Source organism: Rhinoderma darwinii, chromosome 1 (genome assembly GCF_050947455.1).
Source record: "Rhinoderma darwinii isolate aRhiDar2 chromosome 1, aRhiDar2.hap1, whole genome shotgun sequence".
NCBI lineage: Eukaryota > Metazoa > Chordata > Amphibia > Anura > Rhinodermatidae > Rhinoderma > Rhinoderma darwinii.
In genome coordinates this window covers 307,510,569-307,537,663 of record NC_134687.1, presented here as the reverse complement: position 1 = coordinate 307,537,663, position 27,095 = coordinate 307,510,569, and the positions used below count along the sequence as shown (strand labels likewise).

General features: G+C 43.4%; 1 protein-coding gene across 1 annotated transcript in view; it reads left to right on the top strand.

Moving 5' to 3' along the window:
• Nucleotides 1-8,391: 8,391 nt before the first annotated feature.
• TM6SF2 (transmembrane 6 superfamily member 2) overlaps nt 8,392-27,095 on the top strand; it is a 57,084-nt gene continuing 38,380 nt past the window's right edge. Inside the window, exon 1 of the mRNA XM_075851200.1 lies at nt 8,392-8,710. Within this exon, the coding sequence (XP_075707315.1) occupies nt 8,592-8,710 (119 nt within the window). The 5' untranslated portion in view covers nt 8,392-8,591. The remainder of the gene's footprint in view (nt 8,711-27,095) is intronic.

Genomic DNA, 27,095 nt, shown 5'->3' with positions numbered 1-27,095 from the left:
GTGATTTACATATAAAGACAATCTCTACAATCCAACTTTAGTGGAGTTGTAGAGAACAAGTGCTATGAATAAATCCATCCTTAAAGGGAACCTGTCACCAGCATTTCTCCTATTAAACCAGCAATACCTGGTGGAACTAACCTATTATTATCTTCTAAGTAGGCTCTGTAGCTTTAGTATTCAGTTTTTCAGTGTTCCCATGCCGTTACCTAATGAAAATAAAAGAGTCATATCTTCATTCCTCAAGCCTTTCCGAGTTAACCCCGCCTCCTTACTTGTGATTGACAGCTCCTCACCTCCCCCTAGCACACACGATATCCCGTGCTTGCACATCGATGTCCTGATCTGGTGCATGCGTACAACGGGACACCATAGTGGCACATGCGCAGTAACTAGATTTGAGGACCGGACAAAGCAGGGAAGGGTGTCAGACGATTCATAATGGGTGCATGCGCGCTATCTAAGACGAGATTTCGGCGGTGGGCAGGCATAAGAACGAACGAGACTGCCGGATTATTACCATAAAAGGTGCAAATTAACTTTTGACAGCAGCGGCCAGCGAGGGGTGAGTAGAGTTCAATAGGTGTAATACTGGTGACAGGTTCCCTTTAAGATGATCCTCAAAAGGAAAGTTTTTGTGTAGGTTAATAAGTCAATCCCCATCCTAATTTTCTACCTTCCAAGTTTCAAGATTTGGGTAGTATGGTAAGAGGCAGATTTAGAATCTCTGTATAGGGGTGCACAAAATATATAGCGCACCACCACAAATTTTGGTAACTGTACCAGTTATATTGCATGGATACGGTAACACTACCAACCGTTCACCGAAGTGCTGTGTTTGGTTTGTCTGCTCCCCTATGGGTTCAAAAACTACACCGTACAGTGAGAAGTAATACTGCAACGCAGAGCCCAGATAAATAGTGCACACAGTGCCTAGATACTAGTGATACATCATGCCTTGGGCACCCATAATACAGCCAGACCTAGTGGCCCAGCTACAAGTTGCCATTTAACAATCCCACATAGACCTGCACATTTGTACTGATAGAGGCAAAGAACAATGTTCCCAAATTCCCCTTCTCATTATCTACGTCACACAGGCGAGAAAAGGCCTGGGCAGTGAGAGGTGCAACAGGGAGCAACGAGCTCCCTCTACTCTCTGCTAACTGTCCCCTAAATATACCAGTCGTTACCATACAGGTTAGATTGGTATGTACCTCCCAAAATATTGTGGTAATGCTTGTACCACTTTCTTCTCTACTTCAGCCAATCGCATATTAAAGAGAACCTTTCACCTCCCCGTACATGTGCAGCTGAGTGCAGCATGTTGGGCAGGGCTGAACAAACCCTGGGGCACTTTACAGTTTTTTTTCTACCCTCCTCCATTATTTAGATATCGGTGCCGTTATATTTGGTGCCTGATATTTAAAGGCAATGTGTTGCCAGAAAAACATGTTGTTTTTTTTAAAATTAAACATGTAGTGTGTAGGTGATTAAACATTGTTCAAATTTTTTTTATTTTTTTCACTAGTCAGGAAATATTATAAATTAATTCTAATTTATAATATTACCCATTTCTGGTCACTAGATGGAGCTATTCCCAAAATTGCAGCATTGCAACATTGGGTGAAAAGCCCTCGCTCTAGTGAGCTCTCAGCATCCCCCCCTCCTTTATCCTGGCTAGTGCCGGGATAAACGAGGGGTTTGAACGGTGTAACCTCCTACACTGTGTGTCGCCATTTTTTGAGCTAACACACAGTGTAGTAGGTTTACATACAGTAGTAAACACACACAAACACGAACATACATTGAAATCTCTTACCTGCTCCTGCCGCCGCGGCTCCCTCCGGCCCGTCCGCTCCGTCTGCTGCCGCTGGTGCAAGTGCACAAGTCCGGAAGCTGCGACCGGATGTAGTAATATTACTGTCCGGCCGCGACTTCCGGTCCACAGGAAAATGGCGCCGGACGGCGCCAATTTCAAATTGGAATGTGTGGGAGCGGCGCATGCGCAGTTCCCACACAGACGCCGTACACACAAGTGAATGGGACGGGAGCCGTTCACAGTCCCTATGGGACTGTGGCTGCCGTATTCCATGTCTGTATGTGTCGTTAATCGACACATACAGAAATGGAACAAAAAATGGCAGCCCCCATAGGGAAGAAAAAGTGTAAAAATAAGAAAAAGTAAAACACAAACACACAAATAAATATAAACGTTTTTAATAAAGCACTAACATCTTTAACATATAAAAAAATAATTTGTGATGACACTGTTCCTTTAAGTAACCCCCTGAATTGTCAATGGGGCGTGTACTGGCAAGGGGGCGTGTTACTATGGCTGTGACACTGTCCAATCAGATATGGACAGTGTTACAGCAAGAGCGAGGATAGAGGAGGGAGTGTGCACGCACGCTCTCACTCTTCAGCTTTCAAGATCAGTCTTCTGCCGAACTGGGGCGTGACACTGCTACGGACACTGTTAAAGCTGGGGAGCGCTTGCACTGTCCGTAGCAGAGACACGCCCCCTTGCCAGTTCGGCAGACAAAGTACAAAGTACAAGACTGAGGGTATGTTCACACGACCAAGTTTCAGACGTAATTCAGACGTAATTCGCCCGAATTACGTCCGAAAAAACGGCTCCGTTATGCCGACAAACATCTGCCCATTACTTTCAATGGGTTTTACGATGTACTGTGCTGACAACCTATAATTTTACGCGTCGCTGTCAAAAGACAGCACTTAAAAAAGACGGCTCGTCAAAAGCGCAGGACACTTCTTGGGACGTAATTAGAGCCGTTTTTCATTGACTCCATTGAAAAACAGCTCCAATTACGTCCGTAATGGACGCCTCAAAAAACGCGAGTACGAGCAATTACGTCTGAAATTCAGGAGCTGTTTTCGCCTGAAAACAGCTCCGTAATTTCAGACGTATTTTGCACTGTCGTGTGAACATACCGTGATCTCTCGCAAGAGCTGAAGAGATGAGAGCACGCATGTGCGCTCTCCTCTCCACAGCTCTTAGGGCAGATACAGACGGACGTTGCGTTTTTGCTCGCGCAAACAACGCAGCGTTTTGCGCGCGCAAAAACCATTTGACAGCTGCGTGTGTCATCCGTGTATGATGCGCGGCTGCGTGATTTTCGCGCAGCCGCCATCATAGAGATGAGGCTAGTCGACGCCTGTCACTGTCCAAGGTGCTGAAAGAGGTAACTGATCGGCAGTAACTCTTTCAGCACCCTCAACAGTGAATGCCGAACACAATATACAGCAACCTGTTAAAAAAAAAGAAAAAGTTCGTACTTACCGAGAACTTCCCTGCCGTTGCCTTGGTGACGCGCCTCTCTTGACATCGGGCCCCACCTCCCTGGATGACGCGGCAGTCCATGTGACCGCTGCAGCCTGTGCTTGGCCTGTGATTGGCTGGAGCTGTCACTTGGACTGAATTGTCATCCCGGGAGGTCAGACTGGAGGAAGAAGCCGGGAGTTATCGGTAAGTCAGAACTTCGTTTTTTTTTTACAGGTTCATGTTTATTGGGATGGGTAGTCACTGTCCATGGTGCTGAAACAGTTTAACTCTTTCAGCACCCTGGACAGTGACTATCTCCGGACGTCGCGTACCGGAAATTTTTTTGCCGGGTTCCGCCAAAACGAGTTCGGCCTAACCCGGTGAAGTTCGGTTCGATTGTCCGGGTTCGCTCATCTCAAAGACACTCCATTTGGATGTTTGGAAACAGAAAAGCACGTGGTGCTTTTCTGGTTACATTCATCCTTTTGACAGCTTGTGCGCTGTTTCAGTCGGTTCGCACGGAAGTGCTTCCGTGCGACCTGCGTGGTTTTCACGCACCCATTGACTTCAATGGGTGCGTGATGCGCGAAATACGCGGAGATATTGAACCTGTCGCGCTTTTTGCGCAGCTGACAAACGCTGCGCAAAAAGCACGGACTGTCTGTACTGCCCCATAGACTTGTATTGGTCTGTGCGTGGCGCGTGAAAACCACGCGGCCCGCACGGACCGAATACACGCTCGTGTGAATCCCCCCTTAGGATATGTCCACATGGCCTATCTTCGGGCCGCAAAAGCCCGAAAAATCGGAAGAACGCCTCCAAACATCTGCCCATTAATTGCAATGGGAAAAACGGCGTTCTGTTCCGACTGGACGGTTTTTTGCGCGGTCGTTTTGAAAAACGGTTGCGTAAAAAAACGGCCGAGAAAAAGAAGTGCTGGTCACTTCTTGGGACGTTTTTGGAGCCGTTTTTCATAGACTCTTTTGAAAACAGCTCCAAAAACGGCCGTGAAAAACGCAGCGAAAATCACGAGTGGCTTAAAGAGGCTCTGTCACCAGATTATCAAATCCCTATCTCCTATTGCATGTGATCGGCGCTGCAATGTAGATAACAGTAACGTTTTTGTTTTTTTTAAAAACGATAATTTTTGGCTAAGTTCTGAGCAATTTTATATTTATGCAAATGAGCCTTTCTAATGGACAACTGGGCGTGTTTTCTCTTATTTCCAACTGGGCGTGTATTGTGTTTTTAGCAACTGGGCGTGTTTACTTCTGCATGATCCATGCTGGGCTGGAACAATGAGAAGTGTAGGACACTGATTAGTCACTGATTGGTCAGCCTCATACACTCCCAGTTGGTAAAAAGTTAAAACACGCCCAGTTGTCCATTGAGAAACTCATTAGCATAAATCTAAACTAGCTCATAACTTGCTCAAAAATGATCGTTTTTCAAAATAAAAACCACTGCTGTTATCTACATTACAGCGCCGATCAGATTATGTAGGAGATAGGGCACTTATAATCTGGTGACAGAGCCTCTTTAACCCCTTCAGGACCCAGCCTGTTTTAGCCTTCAGGCCACAGCCGATTTCTTCAAATCTGACATATATTACTTTATGTGGTAATAACTTTACAATGCTTTTACTTATCCAAGCGATTCTAAGATTGTTTTCTCGTGACGTTGTACTTTGTTAGTGAAAAAATTTGGTCGATAAATTTGGTATTTATTTCTGAAAAACACCAAAATTTTGAGAAATTTTGCAAAAATTTGCATTTTTCTAAATTTAAAAGTATCTGCTTGTAAAACTGATATTAATACCACACAAAATAGTTACGAATTAACATTTCCCATATGTTTGACTTTATGTTTGCATCATTTTTTTCACATACTATTATTTTTCTAGGACGTTACAAGGCTTAGAATTTTAGCAGCAATTTCTCATATTTTAAAGAAAATTACAAAAAGCCATTTTTTCAGGGACCAGTTCAGTCTGAAGTGGCTTTGCGGGCGTTATATATTAGAAAATCCCTGTATATCACCCAATTTTGAAAACTGCACCCCTCAAAGTATTCAAATCAGCATTCACAAAGTGTTTTAACCCTTTAGGCGTTTCACAGGAATTAAAGCAATGTAGAGGTGAAATTTACACATTTTATTTTTTTGCCGAAATTCATTTCTAATACATTTTTTTTTTGCAACACAGAAGGTTTTACCAGAGAAACGCAACACAATATTTTATTGCCCAGGTACTGCAGTTTTTAGAAATATCCCACATGTGGTCCTAGTGCGCTAATGGACTGAAACACCGGCCTCAGAAGCAAAGGAGAACCTAGTGGATTTTGGACCTCCTTTTTTAAAAAATATATTTTAGGCACCTTGTCAGGTTTGAAGAGGTCTTGTGATGCCAAAACAGTGGAAACACCCCAAAAGTTACCCCATTTTGGATACTACAGCTCTCAAGGAATTTATCTAGGTGTATAGTTAGCACTTTGACCACACAGGTTTTTCGCTAAATATATTGGAATTAGTCTGTAAAAATGAAAATCTACTTTTTTTTCTGAAAAAACAGACATTTTTAATATTTACAAGGAATAAAGGAAAAAAAGAACCACAACATTTGTAAAGCATTTTCTCCTGATTACGGCAATACCCCATATGTGGTAATAAACTGCTGATTGGACCCACGGCAGGGCTCAGAAGGGAAAGAGCGCCATTTGGATTTTGGAGCGCAGATTTTGCTGGAATGGTTTTCGGTGCCATGTCGCATTTGCAAGGCCCTGGAGGGACCAAAACAGTGGAAACCCCCCAAAAGTGACCCCATTTTGGAAACTACACCCCTCAAGGAATTTTTCTACGGGTATAGTGAGCATTTAGACCCCACAGGTTTTTTGCAGAATTTATTAGAATTAGGCCGTGAAAATGAATATCACAATTTTTTCCGCTGAAATGTTGAATTTTCTCATTTTCACAAGGGATAAAGGAGAAAAAAACAAACAATTTTTGTAAAGCAATTTTTCCCGGGTATGGAAATACCCCACATGTGGTCATATATTTTTTCATTAGAAATGAATTAACCCTTTCAGGACAGATCCATTTTTTGCTTTCTTATTTTTGTTTTTCACTCCCGGCCTTCCAAGAGCCATAACTTTTTTCTTTTTCCGTCAGTAGAGTGATGTGAGAGCTTATTTCTTGCGGGAGGAGTTGTAGTTCTATTGACACCATTTAAAGTACCATAAAATGTACTGGGAAACTGAAAAAAAATCTGATTCCATTTTTTGGGGGTTTCGTTTTTACAGCTTTCGTCGTGCGGTAAAAACGAAAACTTTACTTTATTCTGCGGCTCAATACAATTACGGTCATACCAAATTTATATAGTTTTTTTTATATTATACTACTTTTACAAAGAAAAAACTAATTGTTAAAATAAAAATTGTTTTGTTTCACCAAATTCTGAGAGCCGTAACTTTTTTATTTTTCGGTTGATTGAGCGGTGGGAGGTCTTATTTTTTGCGGGACAAGCTGTAGTTTTTATTGGTACCATTTTTTGGTACATAAAAAGTGATCAAAAAGTTGTATTACATTTTTTTTTGAGAGCTAAGGTGACAAAAAAAACTGTGATTTTGTCAGTTTAAATTATTTAAAGAGGCTTTGTCACCAGATTTTGCAACCCCTATCTGCTATTGCAGCAGATCGGCGCTGCAATGTAGATTACAGTAACGTTTTTATTTTAAAAAAACGAGCATTTTTGGCCAAGTTATGACCATTTTTGTATTTATGCAAATGAGGCTTGCAAAAGTCCAAGTGGGCGTGTTTAAAGTAAAAGTACAACTGGGCGTGTATTATGTGCGTACATCGGGGCGTTTTTACTACTTTTACTAGCTGGGCGCTCTGACGAGAAGTATCATCCACTTCTCTTCAGAACGCCCAGCTTCTGGCAGTGCAGACACACAGCGTGTTCTCGAGAGATCACGCTGTGACGTCACTCACAGGTCCTGCATTGTGTCGGACGAGCGAGGACACATCGGCACCAGAGGCTACAGATGATTCTGCAGCAGCATCGGCGTTTGCAGGTAAGTAGCTACATCGACTATAGCAGATAGGGGTTGCAAAATCTGGTGACAGAGCCTCTTTAAGTTTTATACGGTGTTCACCGTGCGAGTTAAAGAGGCTCTGTCACCAGATTCTCAAATCCCTATCTCCTATTACATGTGATCTGCGCTGCAATGTAGATAACAGTAACGTTTTTTTTTTTTTTTTAAAACGTTCATTTTTGGCCAAGTTATGAGCTATTTTATATATATGCAAATGAGGTTTGAAATGGACAACTGGGCGTTTTTTTTTCGTTATGTCCAACTGGGCGTGTATTGTGTTTTTAACTGGGCGTGTTTATGTGTATGACGCTGACCAATCAGTGACCAGTCAGCATCATACACTCATCTCCATTCATTTACACAGCAGCGATGTGCAGCCATATAAACAGAGATTAACGTTAATCAAGTGTTATACTGTAAAGTTAGGCTATGTTCACACGGGGTATTTTGCCGAGTTTTTGGACGCGGAAACCGCGTCGCAAAACTCGGCAAAAACGGCCCGAGAACGCCTCCCATTGATTTCAATGGGAGGCGTCGGCGTCTTTTTCCCGCGAGCAGTAAAACTGCCTCGCGGGAAAAAGCAGCGACATGCCCTATCTTCGGGCGCTTCCGCCTCTGACCTCCCATTGACTTCAATGGGAGGCAGAGAAAGCGTATTTCTCGCTGTTTTATGCCCGCGGCGCTCAATGGCCGCGGGCGAAAAACGGCGCGATAATCGCCGCGAAAATCGGCGTGCAGGGAGAGGAATATCTGCCTCAAAGTTCCAAACGGAATTTTGAGGCAGATATTCCTCCCCCAAAATACTCCGTGTGAACATAGCCTAAAGAGGAAGAATGAGTTTTGCTAGGTGGAGGGGCAAAGCCTGGGGGCCCATCTTCATCCTTGAGAGGTGCAGTTGTACCTATTTGTAGCTTTATAATCGACTTTAGCTGTTTTTTGTGGCATTATAGGTGTGTGTTGCGATCAATAACATAAAACTACTGTAAAGACGACTTTACCACGAGACCTATCCAGTGTCCCGCCATGGGGCGCTCTCACAAGGCTTCTGTGCGGGATAACACGGGTTGTGTTATCAGTAGCAGCCGGTTATGTTGCAATATCTGAGCAGAGACGAGTGCGAGTGAACTTTGTATGGCCAGAACGACGAGCTGCTCCCCCTCCGCCGCTCGCAGGTCTGAGGTGCAGTCATACCTGTCCCGGGCTTCACCTCCTGTATGCCGGGAGATACAAGACTGGCAGCCATGGGTCTCCCGGAGCCCAGTGGGCCTTTGTTGCTCTCCCTGACTGCTATCCCCGTCTCCTACATGGTGAATTCCATGTCAGCCGTGTCTGAGTGAGTACACTGGAATTTACACGTGTATGCTGTGAGGTAACAGTGCGGGTCTCAGGTGCCCAAATCCGGTGGGGCCTACATTTATGTGACCCCCAAGCACAGTTCTAATATAGGAGGTACATTATAGACCGGTCCTGAGACATTGTTGTTTCATTCACTTGTGTGTTACATAGAGACTGAAAAGGCTGTCTGAATTTGTGTAAAGATTTTTCTGTTCTTATACATAGCTGATAATAATTTGGGGACGAAGTGGCACACTGCCAACAACACTTTTATACATGCCCTCAAACAACTTGTGGTCATACTCCTGGTTCAGTAGTGGGGCATATTTACTAATGCATTGAAACCATTCTTCTGGCTTAATTGCAATGTAAAGGATGGCGTCTGTTCCGAGTTTATTTATATGAGGGCTCACCGACACTTTTACCAAAACTAAAGACAACTCTTGTTTTTGGTAAAAGGGGTGTAAACTGTAAATTGCGCAGAGTATTACTCCGTTAATGATGCAAAGTTTTACGTCACTTTTCCATACGAAGAAGTGGTAGCCAGAAATGTCAAATACAACCTGCATTATACTCTTTATTCAGACTGGCATGCTTTTCTGCAGGTTGCCCGCTTTAGTAAGGCTACGTTCACAAGTGTGTGTTGCGTTATGCATCTGTGTGCTTTGCGAGTGGGATGCGTTATTCACGCACTCGCAAAGCACATCTTTTTTTTTTTATTATTATGTTCAATTGAATTGATGCGCAAATCACTTACCGCACACGGATGCACATCCGTGTGCGGTGCGTGATTTTCACGCACCCATTGACCTCAATGGGTGATAGGGGCGTGAAAAACGCACCAATATAGGACGTGCTGTGAGTTTTACGCAACGGACAAACGCTGCGTGAAAACTCCTGCATGTGTGAGAGGCCCCTTTGAAATCAATGGGTCCGTGTGCTGCGCTTGATTTCCCTGCGCAGCACACGGACGTTATTCACGATCATCTGAATGAGCCCTAACTCTGCACTACTGTTACCGATCAGCTGTGGGGCTGTGAACTCTTCCTGTTCATATTCCCTGACCCTCCCATAGTGATCGGGCTCATAGTCCTCTCTATCCCTTGCGATGACTGCGAGATGAGCACTGCCAGATGTGTTTGGCAGCAGTCTATTCTCTTCTCCCTATAGAAGCAATCATGTCTATGAAGTCGGGGAAGATTGCTGGAAGCCCAACAAGGATTTGACTCAGGCCTCATGCACATGCTCTGTAATAGTTTTTACTGTCCGCAAATACGGATCCGAGGGCTACGGAAACACCGTAACCCTCCGCGATCGCGGACAAGAATAGAACATGTTCTATATTTTGCGGATCATTTCTACAGCCCGGACACACATCCGTAAATATACAGAAAGGTATCCGTTGCCAATAGAAATTAATGGGTTTGCAATTTCATACGTAATTATGGATGAAAATTACGGTTGAGTGCATAGGGCCTAAGGCCGAAAATACACGGGAGAATTTCTATGGGGCCATGCACACTACCGTAGTTTTTACGGTCCATGAATGGCCCGGGAGCCCGCACCGCAGAAAGAACGGACATGTCTTATTACGGCCGGGTTCTGCGTGTCGGGCTCATTGAAAATAATTGCCGCGGCCATGTTCATGGCCCGCGATTTGCGGGCGGCTCGCGGCTGACAGTCCGCTGCCGGCCGACCCGAAAATCACGGCCGTGTGCATGAGCCCTAACAGAGCATTGTTGCGGAGAAGGCTGGTTGGGAGATGGAATATACTGTTGGATCCCCCACTAGTCAGAATTTTATGTTTTTTCTTTAAAGAGAACCTTTCACCTCCCCATACATGTGCAGCATATAATGGGGAGAGCTGCACAAACCCTGGGGCACTTTACATTTTTTTTCCACCTCCCTCCGTTATTTAGATATCAGTGCCGTTATATTTGGCGCCCGATATTTAAATAACCCCCTGAACAGTCAACGGGGCATGTACTGGCAAGGGGGCGTGTTACTATGGCTGTGACACTGTCCAATCAAATATGGAATGAGACACTCTCAGGGTATGTTCACACGGCGGGGGTCCGTAACGGCTGAAATTACGGGGATGTTTCAGCCTGAAAACATCCTTGTAATTTCAGCCGTACCGGCATGTGCAGGCGCTTGAACGCCGCGTCAATTACGGCCGTAATTAGCGCTGCTATTCATTGGAGTCAATGAATAGCGGTTCCAATTACGGCCAAAGAAGTGACAGGTCACTTCTTCTACGCGGGCGTCTATTTACGCGCCGTCATTTGACAGCGGCGCGTAAATATACGCCTCGTGTGAACAGACAAACGTCTGCCCATTGCTTTCAATGGGCAGATGTTTGTCAGCGCTATTGAGGCGCTATTTTCAGACGTAATTCGGGGCAAAAACGCCCGAATTACGTCCGTAAATAGGCCGTGTGAACATACCCTCACTCTTCAGCTTTCAAGATTAGTCTTCTGCTGAACTGGCAAGGGGGCGTGTCACTGCTGAGGAGCGCTTACACTGTCCGTAGTAGAAACACGCCCCCTTTCCAGTTCGGCAGACAATACAAGACTGATCTCTCGCAAGAGATGAGCGCATGCTCTCCTCTCCCCAGCTCTAAGGGTATGTTCACACACTAATTACGGACGTAATTCGGGTGTTTTTGCCCCGAATTACGTCCGAAAAATGCGGCTTGAAAGCGTTGACAAACATCTGCCCATTGAAAGCAATGGGCTGACGTTTGTCTGTTCACACGAGGCGTATATTTACGCGCCGCTGTCAAAAGACGGCGCGTAAATAGACGCCCGCGTCAAAGAAGTGACCTGTCACTTCTTGGGGCGTAATTGGAGCCGTTATTCATTGACTCCAATGAAAAGCAGCGCCAATTACGTCCGTAATGGACGCGGCGTTCAAGCGCCTGCACATGCCGTTACGGCTGAAATTACGGGGATGTTTTCTGCTGAAAACATATCCGTAATTTCAGCCGTTACGGACGCTGCCGTGTGAACATACCCTAACAGTGTCCGTAGCAGTGACACGCCCCGTTGCCAGTTCGGCAGAAGACTAATCTTGAAAGCTGAAGAGTGAGAGCGTGTGTGTGTATGTGTGTGTGTGTACACTCACTCACTCACTCTCCTCGCTCTTGCTGTGACACTGTCCATATCTGATTGGACAGTGTCACAGCCATAGTAACACGCCCCCTTGATAGTAACACGCCCCTTTGACTGTTCAGGGGGTTATTTAAATATTGGGTGCCAAATATAACGGCACCGATATCTAAATATGGAGGGAGGTAGAAGAAAAAAAAAGTGCCCCAGGGTTTGTGCAGCCCTCCCCATTATATGCTGCACTCAGCTGCACATGTATGGGGAGGTGAAAGGTTCTCTTTTAACAATTTAGAAGATTCCTAACACAGTGTCCCCCACAATGCGCAATGATAACTGGAAGCATAACCCATAATGATAGCCACAGTACAGCCAAACAATTTTACCGAACAAAATGTTTAACCCCTTAACGCTCCATGACCTACTATTAGGTCATGCTAACTGTAGCGTTCGCGCTCAGTGACCTAATAGTAGGTCATGGAGTAAACACGGCGCCGTTCGCGCGGGGCGCGTTCATGAGCTGTGATAGCTGCTGTTTCCGACAGCAGACTATCACTGCTCAATGTGCCGGGACCGATCGCGGAGCTCCCCCGCCGATTAACCCCTCAGAAGCCGCGTTCAATAGCGATCGCGGCTTCTTAGGGGTTAATCCGCCATCGCCGGCCTGCTACGCGATAGCGGCCGGCGATGGTGACTATGGCAACCGGACACCAAACAATGGCGTCCGGCTATGCCATAGACGGAAGCCTAGTGGGTCCTGACAACGTCAGGACCCACTATGCTTGCTGTCAGTGAGTAGCTGACAGTTCTAATACACTGCACTACGCATGTAGTGCAGTGTATTAGAATAGCGATCAGGGCCTCCTGCCCTCAAGTCCCCTAGTGGGACAAAGTAATAAAGTTAAAAAAAAGTTAAAAAAAGTTGTGTAAAAATAAGAAAATAAAAGTTTTAAAAGTAAAAGTCCCCCTTTTTCCCTTATCAGTCCTTTATTATTAATAAAAATATATAAACAAACAAATAAACTATACATAATTGGTATCGCCGCGTCCGTAACGGCCTGAACTACAAAATTATTTCATTATTTATCCCGCACGATGAACGCCGTAAAATAAAATAATAATAAACCGTACCACAATCACAATTGTTTGGTCACTTCACCTCCCAAAAAATGGAATAAAAAGAGATCAAAAAGTCGCATGTACCGAAAAATGGTACTGACCGAAACTACAGTTCGTTACGCAAAAAATAAGTCCTCGCACGGCTTTATTGATTGAAAAATAAAAACTTTATGGCTCTTAGAATAAGGTAACACAAAAAGTAAATGATTGTTTACAAAACGTATTTTATTGTGCAAACGACATAAAAAAACCTATAAACATCTGGTATCGCCGTAATCGTATCGCCCCGCAGAATAAAGTGAATATGTCATTTATAGCGCACGGTGAACGCTGTAAAAAAAATAGAATAAAAAAACAATAGTAGAATTGCTGTTTATTAGTCACCACGCCACCTAAAAATAGAATAAAAACTGATCAAAAAGCCGCATGCACCCCAAGAAAACTACAATGGATTCCTCAAGGGGTCTAGTTTCCAAAATGGGGTCACTTTTGGGGGTTTCCAATGTTTTGGCACCACAAGACCTCTTCAAACCGGACATGGTGCCTAATAAAAAAGAGGGCTCAAAATCCACTAGGTCGTCCTTTGCTTCTGAGGCCGGCGCTTCCGTCCATTACCGCACTAGGGCCACATGTGGGATATTTCTCTAAACTGCAGAATCTGGGCAATAAGTATTAAGTTGCATTTCACTGATAAATCCTTTTGTGTTATTAAAAAAAATGGTATAAAGAGGATTTTCTGACAAAAAAAAAAAAGTAAATTTCACCTCTACTTTGCTCTAAATTTCTGTGAAACACCTAAAGGGTTCATAAACTTTCTAAATGCTGTTGTGAATACTTTGAGGGGTCTAGTTTCTAAAATGGGGTGTTTGATAGGGGTTTATAATATATGGGCCCCTCAAAGCAACTTCTGAACTGGAACCTAAAAAAATAAATAAATGAGGCAATACTTCGCTTCTCACATTATACTGATAATGAGCTGTGCCCACCCCGAGATGACCCCAGTTTTGACTGTTTGTATAAACGGAGACCCCTATTAGACCGTTTCAGTGCCCGGTTTTCCCAAGCATTCACCCCCGAGACGTGTATTTCTATTGATGAGTCCCTGGTACATTTTAAAGGGAGGCTTCAATTCCGCCAGTACCTGCCGGGTAAGAGGGCAAGGTATGGCGTGAAGATGTATAAGCTGTGCGAGAGTGCATCAGGGTATACCTACAGATTTAGGATATATGAAGGAAAGGCCACCCCCAAACCAGACTGCATCCTGGACTACAATAGGTACATGGGAGGGATGGACTTGTCAAATCAAGTCCTGAAGCCCTACAATGCCATGCGGTGTGGTATAAGAAGCTGGCCGTGCACATCATACAGATGGCTTTGTACAATGCGTACGTGCTACGTCGATGTGCAGGCCAGAGGGGAACTTTCCTGGAATTTCAAGATCTAATCTTTAGGGACCAGGAAGGGGGGGCACCCAGTACTTCTGGAAGCGAGGCCACACGCATCGTACCAGGGCAACACTTTCCAGGAGAAGTACCCCAAACCGGTGGAAAGGGAAAGAGTCAAAAGAGGTGCAGTCTGCTATAAGAGGGGGATAAGAAAGAACACAATATACCAATGTGACACGTGTCCCGAAAAACCAGGGCTCTGTATAAAAGATTGTTTTAAAATGTATCATACATCCCTTGATTTTTAATTTACCCTGATGCACTCCGCACAGCTTACCCCCCTCATCTTTCCCTTCTGAGCCCTGCCGTATGCCCAGGCAGCTGATAACAGCCACATGTAGGGTATTGCCGTACCCAGGAGAACCCACATTACAATTTAAGGAGTGTATATCTCCGGTGGCGCATGCTGGGCACACTATATTGGACACTGACATGCCATATATATATATAAAATTGCAAATCTCACACTGCACCATCTCCTGCGCATTATCTTTTACACAGTACCTGTGGGGTCAAAATGCTCACTACACCTCTAGATGAATGTCTTAAGGGGTGTAGTTTTTAAAATTGGGTCACTTCTCGGGGGTTTCAACTCTACTGGTACCTCAGGGGCTTCTGCATACATGACTTAGCACCAGAAAAGCTCCAGTAGGCCAAATGGTGGTCCTTTCCTTCTGAGCCCTCCCATGGGCCCAAACGGCAGTTTATCACCACAAATGGGGTATTGCCGCACTAAGGACAAATTGGGCAACAAAATGGGGTATGTTGTTCCCTGTGAAAATAAGAAATTTTGATCAAAAATTACATCTTATTGGAAAAAATATCATTTTTTTCATTTCACAGCCCAATTCAAATAGGTGCTGTGAAAAAACTGTGCGGTCAAAATCATAACAAAAACCATAAATGAATTCCTTGAGGGGTGTAATTTCCAAAATGGGGTCACTTCTGGTGGGTTTCCATTGTTTTGATACCTCAACGCCTCTTCAAACCTGGCATGCTGCCTAAAATATATTCTAATAAAAAAGAGGCCTCAAAATGCACTAGGTGCTTCTTTGATTCTAGGGCTTGTGTTTTAGTCCACGAGCGCACTAGAGCCACATGTGGGACATTTCTAAAAACTGCAGAATCTGGACAATACATATTTAGTAGTGTTTCTCTGGTAAAACCTTCAGTGTTACACGAAAAAAATTGAATAAAATTGAAATTCAGCAGAAAAAATGAAATTTGAAAATTTAATTTCCACTTTGCTTTAATTCCTGTGAAATGCCTGAAGGGTTAAATAAATTTCTATATGCTGTTTTGAATACTTTGAGGGGTCTAGTTTTTAAAATGGGGTGTTTTATGGGGGTTTCTAATACATAGGCCCCTCAAATCCACTTCAGAACTGAACTGGTACCTTCAAAAAAAGGCTTTTGAAATTTTCTTAAGAATATGAGAAATTGCTGTTTATGTTCTAAGCCTTGTAACGTCCAAGAAAAATAAAATAATGTTCAAAAAACGATGCCAATCTAAAGTAGACATATGGGAAATGTGAACTAGTAACTATTTTGGGTGTTATAAGCGTCTGTTTTACAAGCAGATGCATTTAAATTCTGAAAAATGCTATTTTTTGTAAATTTTCTCTAAATTTTGCAATTTTTCACAAATAAAGACTGAATATATCGACCAAATTTTACCACGAACATGAAGCCCAAAGTGTCACGAGAAAACAATCTCAGAATCGCTTGGATAGGTTTAAGCATTCCGACGTTATTACCACATAAAGTGAAATATGTCAGATTTGAAAAATGGCCCCTGAGCCTTAAGGCCCAAACTAGGCTGCGTCCTTAAAGGGAATGTGTTGCCAGAAAAACATGTTGTTTTTTTTTTAATTAAACATTTAGTGTGTAGGTGATTAAACATTGTTCAAATTTTTTTTATTTTTTTCACGAGTCAGGAAATATTATAAATTAGATTCTAATTTATAATATTTCCCATTGCTGGTCACTAGATGGAGCTATTCCCAAAATTGCAGCATTGCAAAATTGGGTAAAAAGCCCTCGCTCTAGTGAGCTCTCAGCATCCCCCTCCCTCCTTTATCCTGGCTAGTGCCGGGATAAACGAGGGGTTTGAACGGTCTAACCTCCTACACTGTGTGTCGCCATTTTTTGAGCTAACACACAGTGTAGTAGGTTTACATACAGTAGTAAACGTACACAAACACGAACATACATTGAAATCTCTTACCTGCTCCTGCCGCCGCGGCTCCCTCCGGCCCGTCCGCTCCGTCTGCTGCCGCTGGTCCAAGTGCACAAGTCCGGAAGCCGCGACCGGAAGTAGTAATCTTACTGTCCGGCCGCGACCTCCGGTCCACAGGAAAATGGTGCCGGACGGCGCCAATTTCAAATTGGACTGTGTGGGAGCGGCACATGCGCAGTTCCCACACAGACGGCGTACACACAAGTGAATGGGACGGGAGCCGTTCACAGTCCCTATGGGACTGTGGCTGCCGTATTCCATGTCTGTATGTGTCGTTAATCGACACATACAGAAATGGAACAAAAAATGGCAGCCCCCATAGGGAAGAAAAAGTGTAAAAATAAGAAAAAGTAAAACACAAACACACAAATATAAACGTTTTTAATAAAGCACTAACATCTTTAACATATTAAAAAAAAAATTGTGATGACACTGTTCCTTTAAGGGGTTAAAGAGGCTCTGTCACCAGATTTTGCAACCCCTATCTGCTATTGCAGCAGATAGGCGCTGCAATGTAGATTACAGTAACGTTTTTATTTTAAAAAAACGAGCATTTTTGGCCAAGTTATGACCATTTTTGTAGTTATGCAAATGAGGCTTGCAAAAGTCCAAGTGGGTGTGTTTAAAAGTAAAAGTCCAAGTGGGTGTGTATTATGTGCGTACATCGGGGCGTTTTTAATACTTTCACTAGCTGGGCGCTCTGATGAGAAGTAACATCCTCTTCTCTTCAGAACGCCCAGCTTGTGACAGTGCAGATCTGTGACGTCACTCACAGGTCCTGCATCGTGACGGCCACATCGGCACCAGAGGCTACAGTTGATTCTGCAGCAGCAACAGCGTTTGCAGGTAAGTCGATCTTACCTGCAAACGCTGATGCTGCTGCAGAATCAACTGTAGCCTCTGCTGCCGATGTGGCCGTCACGATGCAGGACCTGTGAGTGACGTCACAGATCTGCACTGTCAGAAGCTGGGCGTTCTGAAGAGAAGAGGATGTTACTTCTCTTCACAGCGCCCAGCTAGTAAAAGTATTAAAAACGCCCCGATGTACGCACCTAATACACGCCCACTTGGACTTTTACTTTTAAACACACCCACTTGGACTTTTGCAAGCCTCATTTGCATAATTACAAAAATGGTCATAACTTGGCCAAAAATGCTCGTTTTTAAAAAATAAAAACGTTACTGTAATCTACATTGCAGCGCCTATCTGCTGCAATAGCAGATAGGGGTTGCAAAATCTGGTGACAGAGCCTCTTTAAGGCCAGGATCACAAACACCGATTTGATGCTGTTTTTTTTGCTAATTTTTTTTATACAAAATGAAGGAAAGGTATAAAGAAAAAGACTGTTTCACCTTTTAGTTTTGTGTCCACGCCTGCAATCCAGGCATACGGGGGGAAACCTCTTTCTCTTCTGGCACTGATCTCCATGAACAAAAACCAGCAAAGAAGGCTATTTGTGAATCAGGAGGATAGAATGAATGAATGACTGCTGTTGGACAGACACTTTGTGCAAGAGGCCTTTATTTTTATCAAAATCCCAGACTTTATGGTATCGTAGACAAGAATCACCTTATTTCATCCTAGCTCTCCTCTAGGATACAAGTTTCTTACGGTTTTATGAATAAAACATGACAATATAATACCCATCTTGTTCCTATTAAAGGCGCTGATTCCAGGCAGTAGCATCAAATAATTCAGTTCTTGGAAAATGTATATTATATAGTAGCTTGTAAAAATGGGTAATAAACAATGCTAATTTTACCTGGGGCTCATTTTACGGTTTTTAAATCCATATCCTTTTTATAAAAAGATCAAATAAAATTTTCACTGCAAAACACTTATCCACTATTTGCCATGTAAGATTGAGTCAACAAGTGACCCTTGCCTCTTAGGTTTTAGACAAATGAAATTATTCAGCACATTTAGTATGGAGCAGTGCTGACAAATGCACCTACAATATATAATGGGTGTTAAGAATGGATTATTCCCAGTAAATTTCATGACTTTTTTTTCTTTTAGATCTTCAAATCTTAAAGGGAATGTGTCGCTAGAAATTATTTTTTTTTTTCAGTTAAACAGTTAGTATTTAAAGAGGCTCTGTCACCAGATTTTCAAACCCCTATCTCGTATTGCAGCAGATCGGCGCTGCAATGTAGATAACGGGAACGTTTTTTTTTTTCTTCAAAAACGAGCATTTTTGGCCAAGTTATGACCATTTTTATATTTATGCAAATGAGCCTTTCTTAAGTACAACTGGGCGTGTTTAAAGTTATGTACAAGTGGGCGTGTATTGTGTATGTACATCTGGGCGTTGTTACTTGTTTTACTAGCTGGGCGTTGTGAATAGAAGTGTATGATGCTGAAGAATCAGCATCATCCACTTCTCTTCGTTAACACCCAGCTTCTGGCAGTGCACAGACACACAGCGTGTTCTCGAGAGATCACGCTGTGACGTCACTTCCTGCCCCAGGTCCTGCATCGTGTCGGACGAGCGAGGACACATCGGCACCAGACGACAGGCTACAGTTGATTCTGCAGCAGCATCGGCGTTTGCAGGTAAGTCGATGTAGCCTCTGTCGCCTGGTGCCGATGTGTCCTCGCTCGTCCGACATGATGCAGGACCTGGGGCAGGAAGTGACGTCACAGCGTGATCTCTCGAGAACACGCTGTGTGTCTGTGCACTGCCAGAAGCTGGGTGTTAACGAAGAGAAGTGGATGATTCTGATTCGTCAGCATCATACACTTCTATTCACAACGCCCAGCTAGTAAAACAAGTAAAAACGCCCAGATGTACATACACAATACACGCCCACTTGTACATAACTTTAAACACGCCCAGTTGTACTTAAGAAAGGCTCATTTGCATAAATATAAAAATGCTCATAACTTGGCCAAAAATGCTCGTTTTTGAAAAACAAAAACGTTACTGTAATCTACATTGCAGCGCCGATCTGCTGCAATACGAGATAGGGGTTTGAAAATCTGGTGACAGAGCCTCTTTAAAGAGGCTCTGTCACCAGATGATCAAATCCATATCTCCTATTGCATGTGATCGGCGCTGCAATGTAGATAACAGTAAAGTTTTTTTTGTTTTTTTTTTAAACGATAATTTTTGGCCAAGTTATGAGCAATTTTATATTTATGCAAATGAGCCTTTCTAATGGACAACTGGGCGTGTATTGTGTTTGTAACATCTGGGCGTGTTTACTTGTTTTACTAGCTGGGCGTTGTGAATAGAAGTGTATGACGCTGACGAATCAGCATCATCCACTTCTCATCGTTACCACCCAGCTTCTGGCAGTGCACAGACACACAGCGTGATCTCGCGAGATCACGCTGTGACATCACTTCCTCCCACAGGAACTTCATCGCGTCGGACGAGCGAGGACACGCTGTGCGTCTGTGCACTGCCAGAAGCTGGGTGGTAACGATGAGAAGTGAATGATGCTGATTCGTCAGCGTCATACACTTCTATTCACAAAGCCCAGCTAGTAAAACAAGTAAACACGCCCAGATGTTACAAACACAATACACGCCCAGTTGGAAATAAGAGAAAACACACCCAGTTGTCCATTAGAAAGGCTCATTTGCATAAATATAAAATTGCTCATAACTTGGCCAAAAATGATCGTTTTTAAAAAAAACAAAAAACTTTACTGTTATCTACATTGCAGCGCCGATCACATTCAATAGGAGATAGGGATTTGATCATCTGGTGACAGAGCCTCTTTAAGTGATTAAACATTGTTTTAATTTTTTCACAAGTCAGGAAATATTATCAATTAGATTCTAATTTATAACATTTCCATGTGCTGGTCACCAGAGGGAGCAATACCCAAAATTTCAGCATTGCAATGTGGTAAAGCAACCTCATTGCTTTATGCTGCAAATTTGGTGTAGACACACGCTCTCGTGTCCTCACACAATCCCCCCTCCCTTATCCTGGCTAGTGCCAGGAGAAGGAGGTGGTTGAATCTTCTAATCCTCCTACACTGTGCATTCGCTCAGAAAATGGCGGCACACAGTGTAGGAGGATTAGATACAGTGGTAATCAGACAGTATAACACGAACATACACACACATCACATACACAAACATAACTTACCTGCTCCTGTCGCCGCTGCTGCCTCCGATCCTACTCCTCGCGTCTTCGCTGCCTGGAACATATGTCCGGAAGCCGCGACCAGATGTAGTCATCTTACTGTCTGGCCGCGGCTTCCGGTCCACATGAAGATGTCGCTCTGCCGAAGACCTTCCCTTTGGACTGTGTGGGAGTGGTGCATGTGCCGTTCCCACACAGACGGCGTACACTATAGTGAATGGAACGGCTCCCTTTCGCATTCACTATGGGGATGTATGTGCCGTATTCCATCTCTGTATGTGTCGTTAATCGACACATACAGAGATGAAAAAAAAAAAATGGCAGCCCCCATAGTGGAGTAGAAAAAAGAAAAAAGTAAAACACAAAAATAAATAAAATGTAGTTTAATAACATACTAAAAGCAAATTTATATAATTATTTTTTTTTTCGCGACACCTTCCCTTTAAAGACAATGGGAAAGAGTTTTCAATGCGAAATGTAGAAATCGTAACATAAGACTGTTCACATCAAGTTTGAGCTCCCGCGTATGCGCCAAACGTATCCATAGGGTCCTATTCACCCAACAGAGGCCAAATGTAAAGGCAAAATGTGGATGAGATTTTTACATCCGTTTCACACATGAATGTGTGCACTACCAAATCTCATGCTGGTGCAGTCCAATCCCCTAAAAAACAGTACTGCCAATTCAATGTGTATGGGGAGAAAAAACTACGAATACACACAATGATCTATTCATTCATGCAAAGTTAATCAACAATAATATAATCAAAGATTACTGTACTTTTTATTTCTCCCAAAACCAATTTATCATGAGTAATAAATAAGGCAAAGACTAAAGATAGGGGTCCGGACCGCTAATGAAAACATTGACGTGCTAGTGAAAAAAACATGTAAAAATTAATAACCATACATTCAAATACCAAATGTATTTACAGCCAGGAATTCCCATGAATAGATACTTAGTCATATAATGCAAATAGTTCATAAAGAGCCATGGGCAAAACCGGGTACTAACACATCTCCCCATAATACTGGCTTCCTCAGGGGTAGGGTACACAAATGCAAAACATGAATGAATTTTTTTTTACATCTGGATGCTGGAAACTGTCATAGGTGAAGACATAAAGACACCAAAGGGAACCCGTCACATTGACTGTGCAGTCCGACATGTAGGCAGCATATTATAAAACAGGAGGAGCTTAGCAGACTGATATATAGTTTTGTACAAAAAGATTTATAATAACTTGTGATTCATTAATTTTCCTGCGCACTGTGGACTAAGGCTGGGTTCACACGTGGCGGAATTTCACTTAAATTCCGCTGCGGACACTCCGCAGCGTTAATCCGCAGCGGAGCCGTTTGTCCATTGACTTACACTTTAATTTAGCAGTGTTCGTTTAGACGAGGCGTAAAATTCCGCTGCGGAGCATAGGCTGCGGAGCGGAATTTGGTGTCCGCAGCATGCTCTGTCTGTTGCGGAGCAGTGGCGGACTCATGGAGGAATTTCTCCATTGACTTCAATGGAGATTCTAATTTCCGCAATGAAGTCCGCAGCTGTCATGCACATGTTATGTGTGCTGCGGATCCGTCTTGCTTTTTTAACTTGACATTTCTTCATTCTGGCTGGACCTATGTATTTCTAGGTCTACAGCCAGACTGAGGAAGTCAATGGGGCTCCCGTAATGACGGGAGCGTTGCTAGGAGACGTCTGTAAATAGTCACTGTCCAGGGTGCTGAAAGAGTTAAGCGATCGGCAGTAACTGTTTCTGCACCCTGGACAGTGACTACCGATCCCAATATACATCTATCTGTAAAAAAAAAATGAAGTTCATACTTACCGAGAACTCCCTGCTTCTGTCTCCAGTCCGGCCTCCCAGGATGACGTTTCAGTCTAAGTGACGGCTGCAGCCAATCACAGGCTAATAACAGGCTGCAGCGGTCACATGGACTGCCGCGTCATCCAGGGAGATCGGGCTGGATGCCGAAGGAGGGACGCGTCACCAAGACAACGGGCGGTAAGTATGAATTTCTTTGACTTTCACAAGGGAAAGTGCTGTCCCTTCTCTCTATCCTGCACTGATAGGGAGAAGGGAAGTACTTTTCCCGCAGTCCGCAGCAGCTAGTCCGCATCAATTTACTGCACATTTTGTGCAGATCCGCAGCAGAATCTGCAACGCAGATTCTGTGCGGCATTGATGCGGACAGTTGCGGAGGAAATCCGCCACGTGTGGTCATGCCCTAAAGTGTCCAGTGGGCAGTCTGAACCATTGTTAGAAAGACTTCGCTGTATGTGTGTGTGACTACAGAAATAGCTGCTAGCCACTGAGTAGGGCCGCCCACTGGACTCTTAAAGGGGTTACTGTCCAATGTATTCATCTTAGTAAAATAGTGCACTTATTAATTAACATGCATCAGCAAACATACCCCATTGGGACGCTACAGTCCTCAGTCATGTGGTGCACCACATGACTGAGGACTGCCTTCCCCTTCTGTTCATGTTGGGTTATCATCAATCATGTGTTTTCAAGCGGCTGATCAGAGTAAGATTGCCGGCCCCTTGCAGTCATGTGATGCTTGACGCCCCGACATTAACGTAGGGCAAGACAAGGGGCTGGCTCACGGACTGTTGACATCAGCGTCAGCCTTCCATTCATGGGTTCCATTCGACCTTTCCATCGGAGGAACCCATGAAAGGAAAGCCAAACGGAAACCATAGCTTCTGCTTGCATTACCATTGATTTCAGTGGTAATGCTCCCGTTGCAGTTTGTTTCCCTTCCGTAAGGTTTTCATTTAGTTTTTTTAGCGGAAACAATAGCGTAGCCGACTACGCTATTGTTTCAGTGAAAAAACGTAAACCTTACAGAACGGAGACAAACGGAAACCAATTGCAACTGAAGCATTACCATTGTAATCCGTTTGGCTTTCCATTCATCAGTTCCTCTGACGGTAAGATCGAACGGAACCGATGAGCGGAAGCCCGACACTGATGTGAACACAGCTTTAGCTATATAAGCAAGTACAAGTGCCAAACCCTTGCGGTCACATGTCTCAGAGGGCGGGCCAGCAGAGATTCCGAGGAAACAGGTGGTACTTGTCTTTCAGCATCCTGCTTCAAAGAAGGAAGTTGAGCAGCAGCAAGGGCAGCCCTTTAAAGGGGTTTTCCCATGAGAGACATTTATGACACATCCACAGGATGTCATAAATGTCAGATAGGTGCGGGACCCACACCTATCACCAGAATGGGGCCCCCTAAACCCCGTTCAGCCGCTGTGTGTTGTGCCTGAATGAGGTGTTTCCCGACCATGAAAAACGTTATATGATCGTGAGTTACGTAAACAGCGTAACTCGCAGATCTACGCTGTTTACGTAAGTCTCATAGAACTTAACCCCTTCCGGACACAACCTGTTTTGGCCTTGTGGACATAGCCGATTTTTTTCAAATCTGACGTGTTAGTTTATGTGGTAATAGCTTTGGAATGCTTTTACCTATCCAAGCGATTCTGAGATTGTTTTCTCGTGACATATTGTACTTTACGTCTGTGAAAAAATTTGGTCGATAAATTCAGTATTTATTTGTGAAAAACACCAAAATTTTGAGAAAATTTGCAAAAAATAGAATTTTTCTAAATTTGAATGTATCTGCTTGCAAAACAGATATTAATACCACACACAATAGTTACTAGTTAACATTTCCCATATGTCTAGTTTATGTTTGCATCGTTTTTTGAACGTCCTTTTATTTTTCTAGGACGTTACAAGGCTTAGAAATTTAGCAACAATTTAAAGAAATTTCCAAAACCTATTTTTTTCATGGACCAGTTCATTTCTGAAGTAGCTTTGAGGGCCTTATATATTAGAAACTCCCCATAAATCACCCCATTTTAAAAACTTCACCCCTCAAAATAGTCAAAACCGCATTAAGAAAGTTTTATTAACTCTTTAGGCGTTTCACAGGAATTAAAGCAAAGTAGAGGGGAAATTTACAAATGTAACTTTTTTTGCAGAAATTAATTTGTAATAGAAACATTTCTGTAACACAGAAGGTTTTACATGAGAAACGCAACTCAATATTTATTGCCCAGATACTGCACTTTTTAGAAATATCCCACATGTGGCCCTAGTGCGCTAATGGACTGAAATACCGGCCTCAGAAGCAAAGGAGGACCTAGTGGATTTTGAAGCCTGCCATTTTTTTTACATATTTTTTTTAACTTATTTTTTGTAACAATTTTAATAAAAGTAACAAAGAAAAAGTCCACTAATCAATTGATCAATAAATTTATAAACGACCCTAACAATTAATCAATTAGTATCTAGAATTAATAGAACTGTAAAATATAGTAATAAATTAATTTATCTAAATGTGTGTGTGTGTGTGTGTGTGTATATGTATATATTACGTATACATATATAATCCATTGAATCTTTACAACTAATCAATTGTTGAACGACTAATAACTAATAACTTTATGAGCGACCCTAACAATCAATTATTTGATATGTAGAATTAATAAAATGAATAATTTGTATGTATGTGTGTGTGTGTGTGTGTGTGTATATATATATGTATGTATGTATTACGTGTACGTATATCTATACCACATTATAGGTATATATGTAATTAATTACATCACAACTAAATTATGACAACCCTAATAAATAATACATTTAAGAACAACCCTAACAATGAATCAATGTATTTAGAATTTACAGACGTGTAAAATATATGAAGAGATTTATATATGTATGTGTGTATACGTATATATTACATGTACGTATATATCTATATGTTATAGATATATAACATCCCTAATTATTAATTTTTCCAGTACATCCCTCATGACAGCACTACAGGAGGTTGCCCTCTTGACCTCTGTAGGGACAGGAAGACAGAGAGGTTAAAAGGCCCCTCCCACCACCCACTTGCCAGTGTTCTTCCTGTCCCCACAAGGGTCAGGAGCAGAGAGCGTCGCTCCTGTATTAGTGCAGGAAACAAACTCGGGCAGGGGGCAAGATCGGGGGGTCCGTGCACTCCCCTTCTCTTCCCCCTAAAGCCCAGGCTAACACCCCTCAAACGACGGGTCCCTTAGCTCCCTCACTGAGACACCTACCGGAGGAATCCTAGGCAGGGTTCTGGTAGTGTGTGGGGGCTGGGGTTTCCCAAGCAGGCTTCGGCCGGGCCGCGGACCAGGCGGGGACCGGCAGCTCCATAGGCATGGACGCACCGGCAGGGATCCTCGCTGCACCGCATAGCAAGCCTCAGTCGCCGGCTATGGCGGCTGCACTCCAGGTACACGCTGGACGAATAGCCGACCGGAAATGACGTCGCACTACTTCCGGTCCGCGGCCATCTTGGAAGGCGGGAAATTCAAAACGCCCGCATTTAAAGGGACACGCACAGGTATGTAGTTAGAGCTGATAACTCTAACTTGGATTAATTTTTTGTGGATTGCATATTGCATTGCCTGTTACCTGTCGCGGTATGGAACTTCCTCGTCCTGATGGAACTCCAGATATGTCCCAGGGTCACGTGAGTCTCACCCTTGGGGAAGGGTATGACCCCTTATGTATGTACACCATACTTTACCTACCTTCTGTTTTCTCTAGGAAAAAGATTCCTCTCAGAGACAAACTGATAAAAAGAAGGTTAAAAAATGTGCGACTTGTGCAAAAAAATTGCCAGATTCCCATAGAAAACAATTGTGTCAGGATTGTATTGCAAAAATACTAAAGGAGGAACAACCAACGTTCATGTCCGAACTTAGGACTATGATTCGTGAAGAAGTGGGTCAGTCAGTAGCCTCCCTCGCCCCTCCGCAAGAAACTCCCTCACACTCCCAGGCAAAAAGACCGCGGATAGAAGTGGATCAAAAATATTGGCCTCCTTCTCAGGGGTCGGACTCTGAGCAGGAGTGCTATTACCTATCGGAGGATGAGTTAGAAGAAAGAGAGGAACTCTTGCCTTCAACTTCTTCCACTCAAGAGAAAAAATGTTTCTTCTCTTCCGAGATGTCGGATACCTTAATTCAAGCAATACGGGAAACTATGGATATTCCCGAAGAAGACCAACCACATACCATCCAGGATGAGATGTTTGGAGGTCTAACGGAAAAGAAAACAAGGGTTTTTCCGGTAAACGAAAATCTTAAAAGAATGGTGACAACTGAGTGGGAAGATTCAGAAAAAAGGCTCTTCATTTCAAGAGATTTTAAAAACAGACTTCTCTTTGATCCAGAGGACACTAAGCCTTGGGATGAGATCCCAAAAGTAGATGTCCCAGTCGCCAGGGTTGCTAAAAAAAACTGCAATCCCATTTGAAGATTCCTCTCAGTTGAGGGACGCCATGGACCGAAAGGCAGACGGACTACTG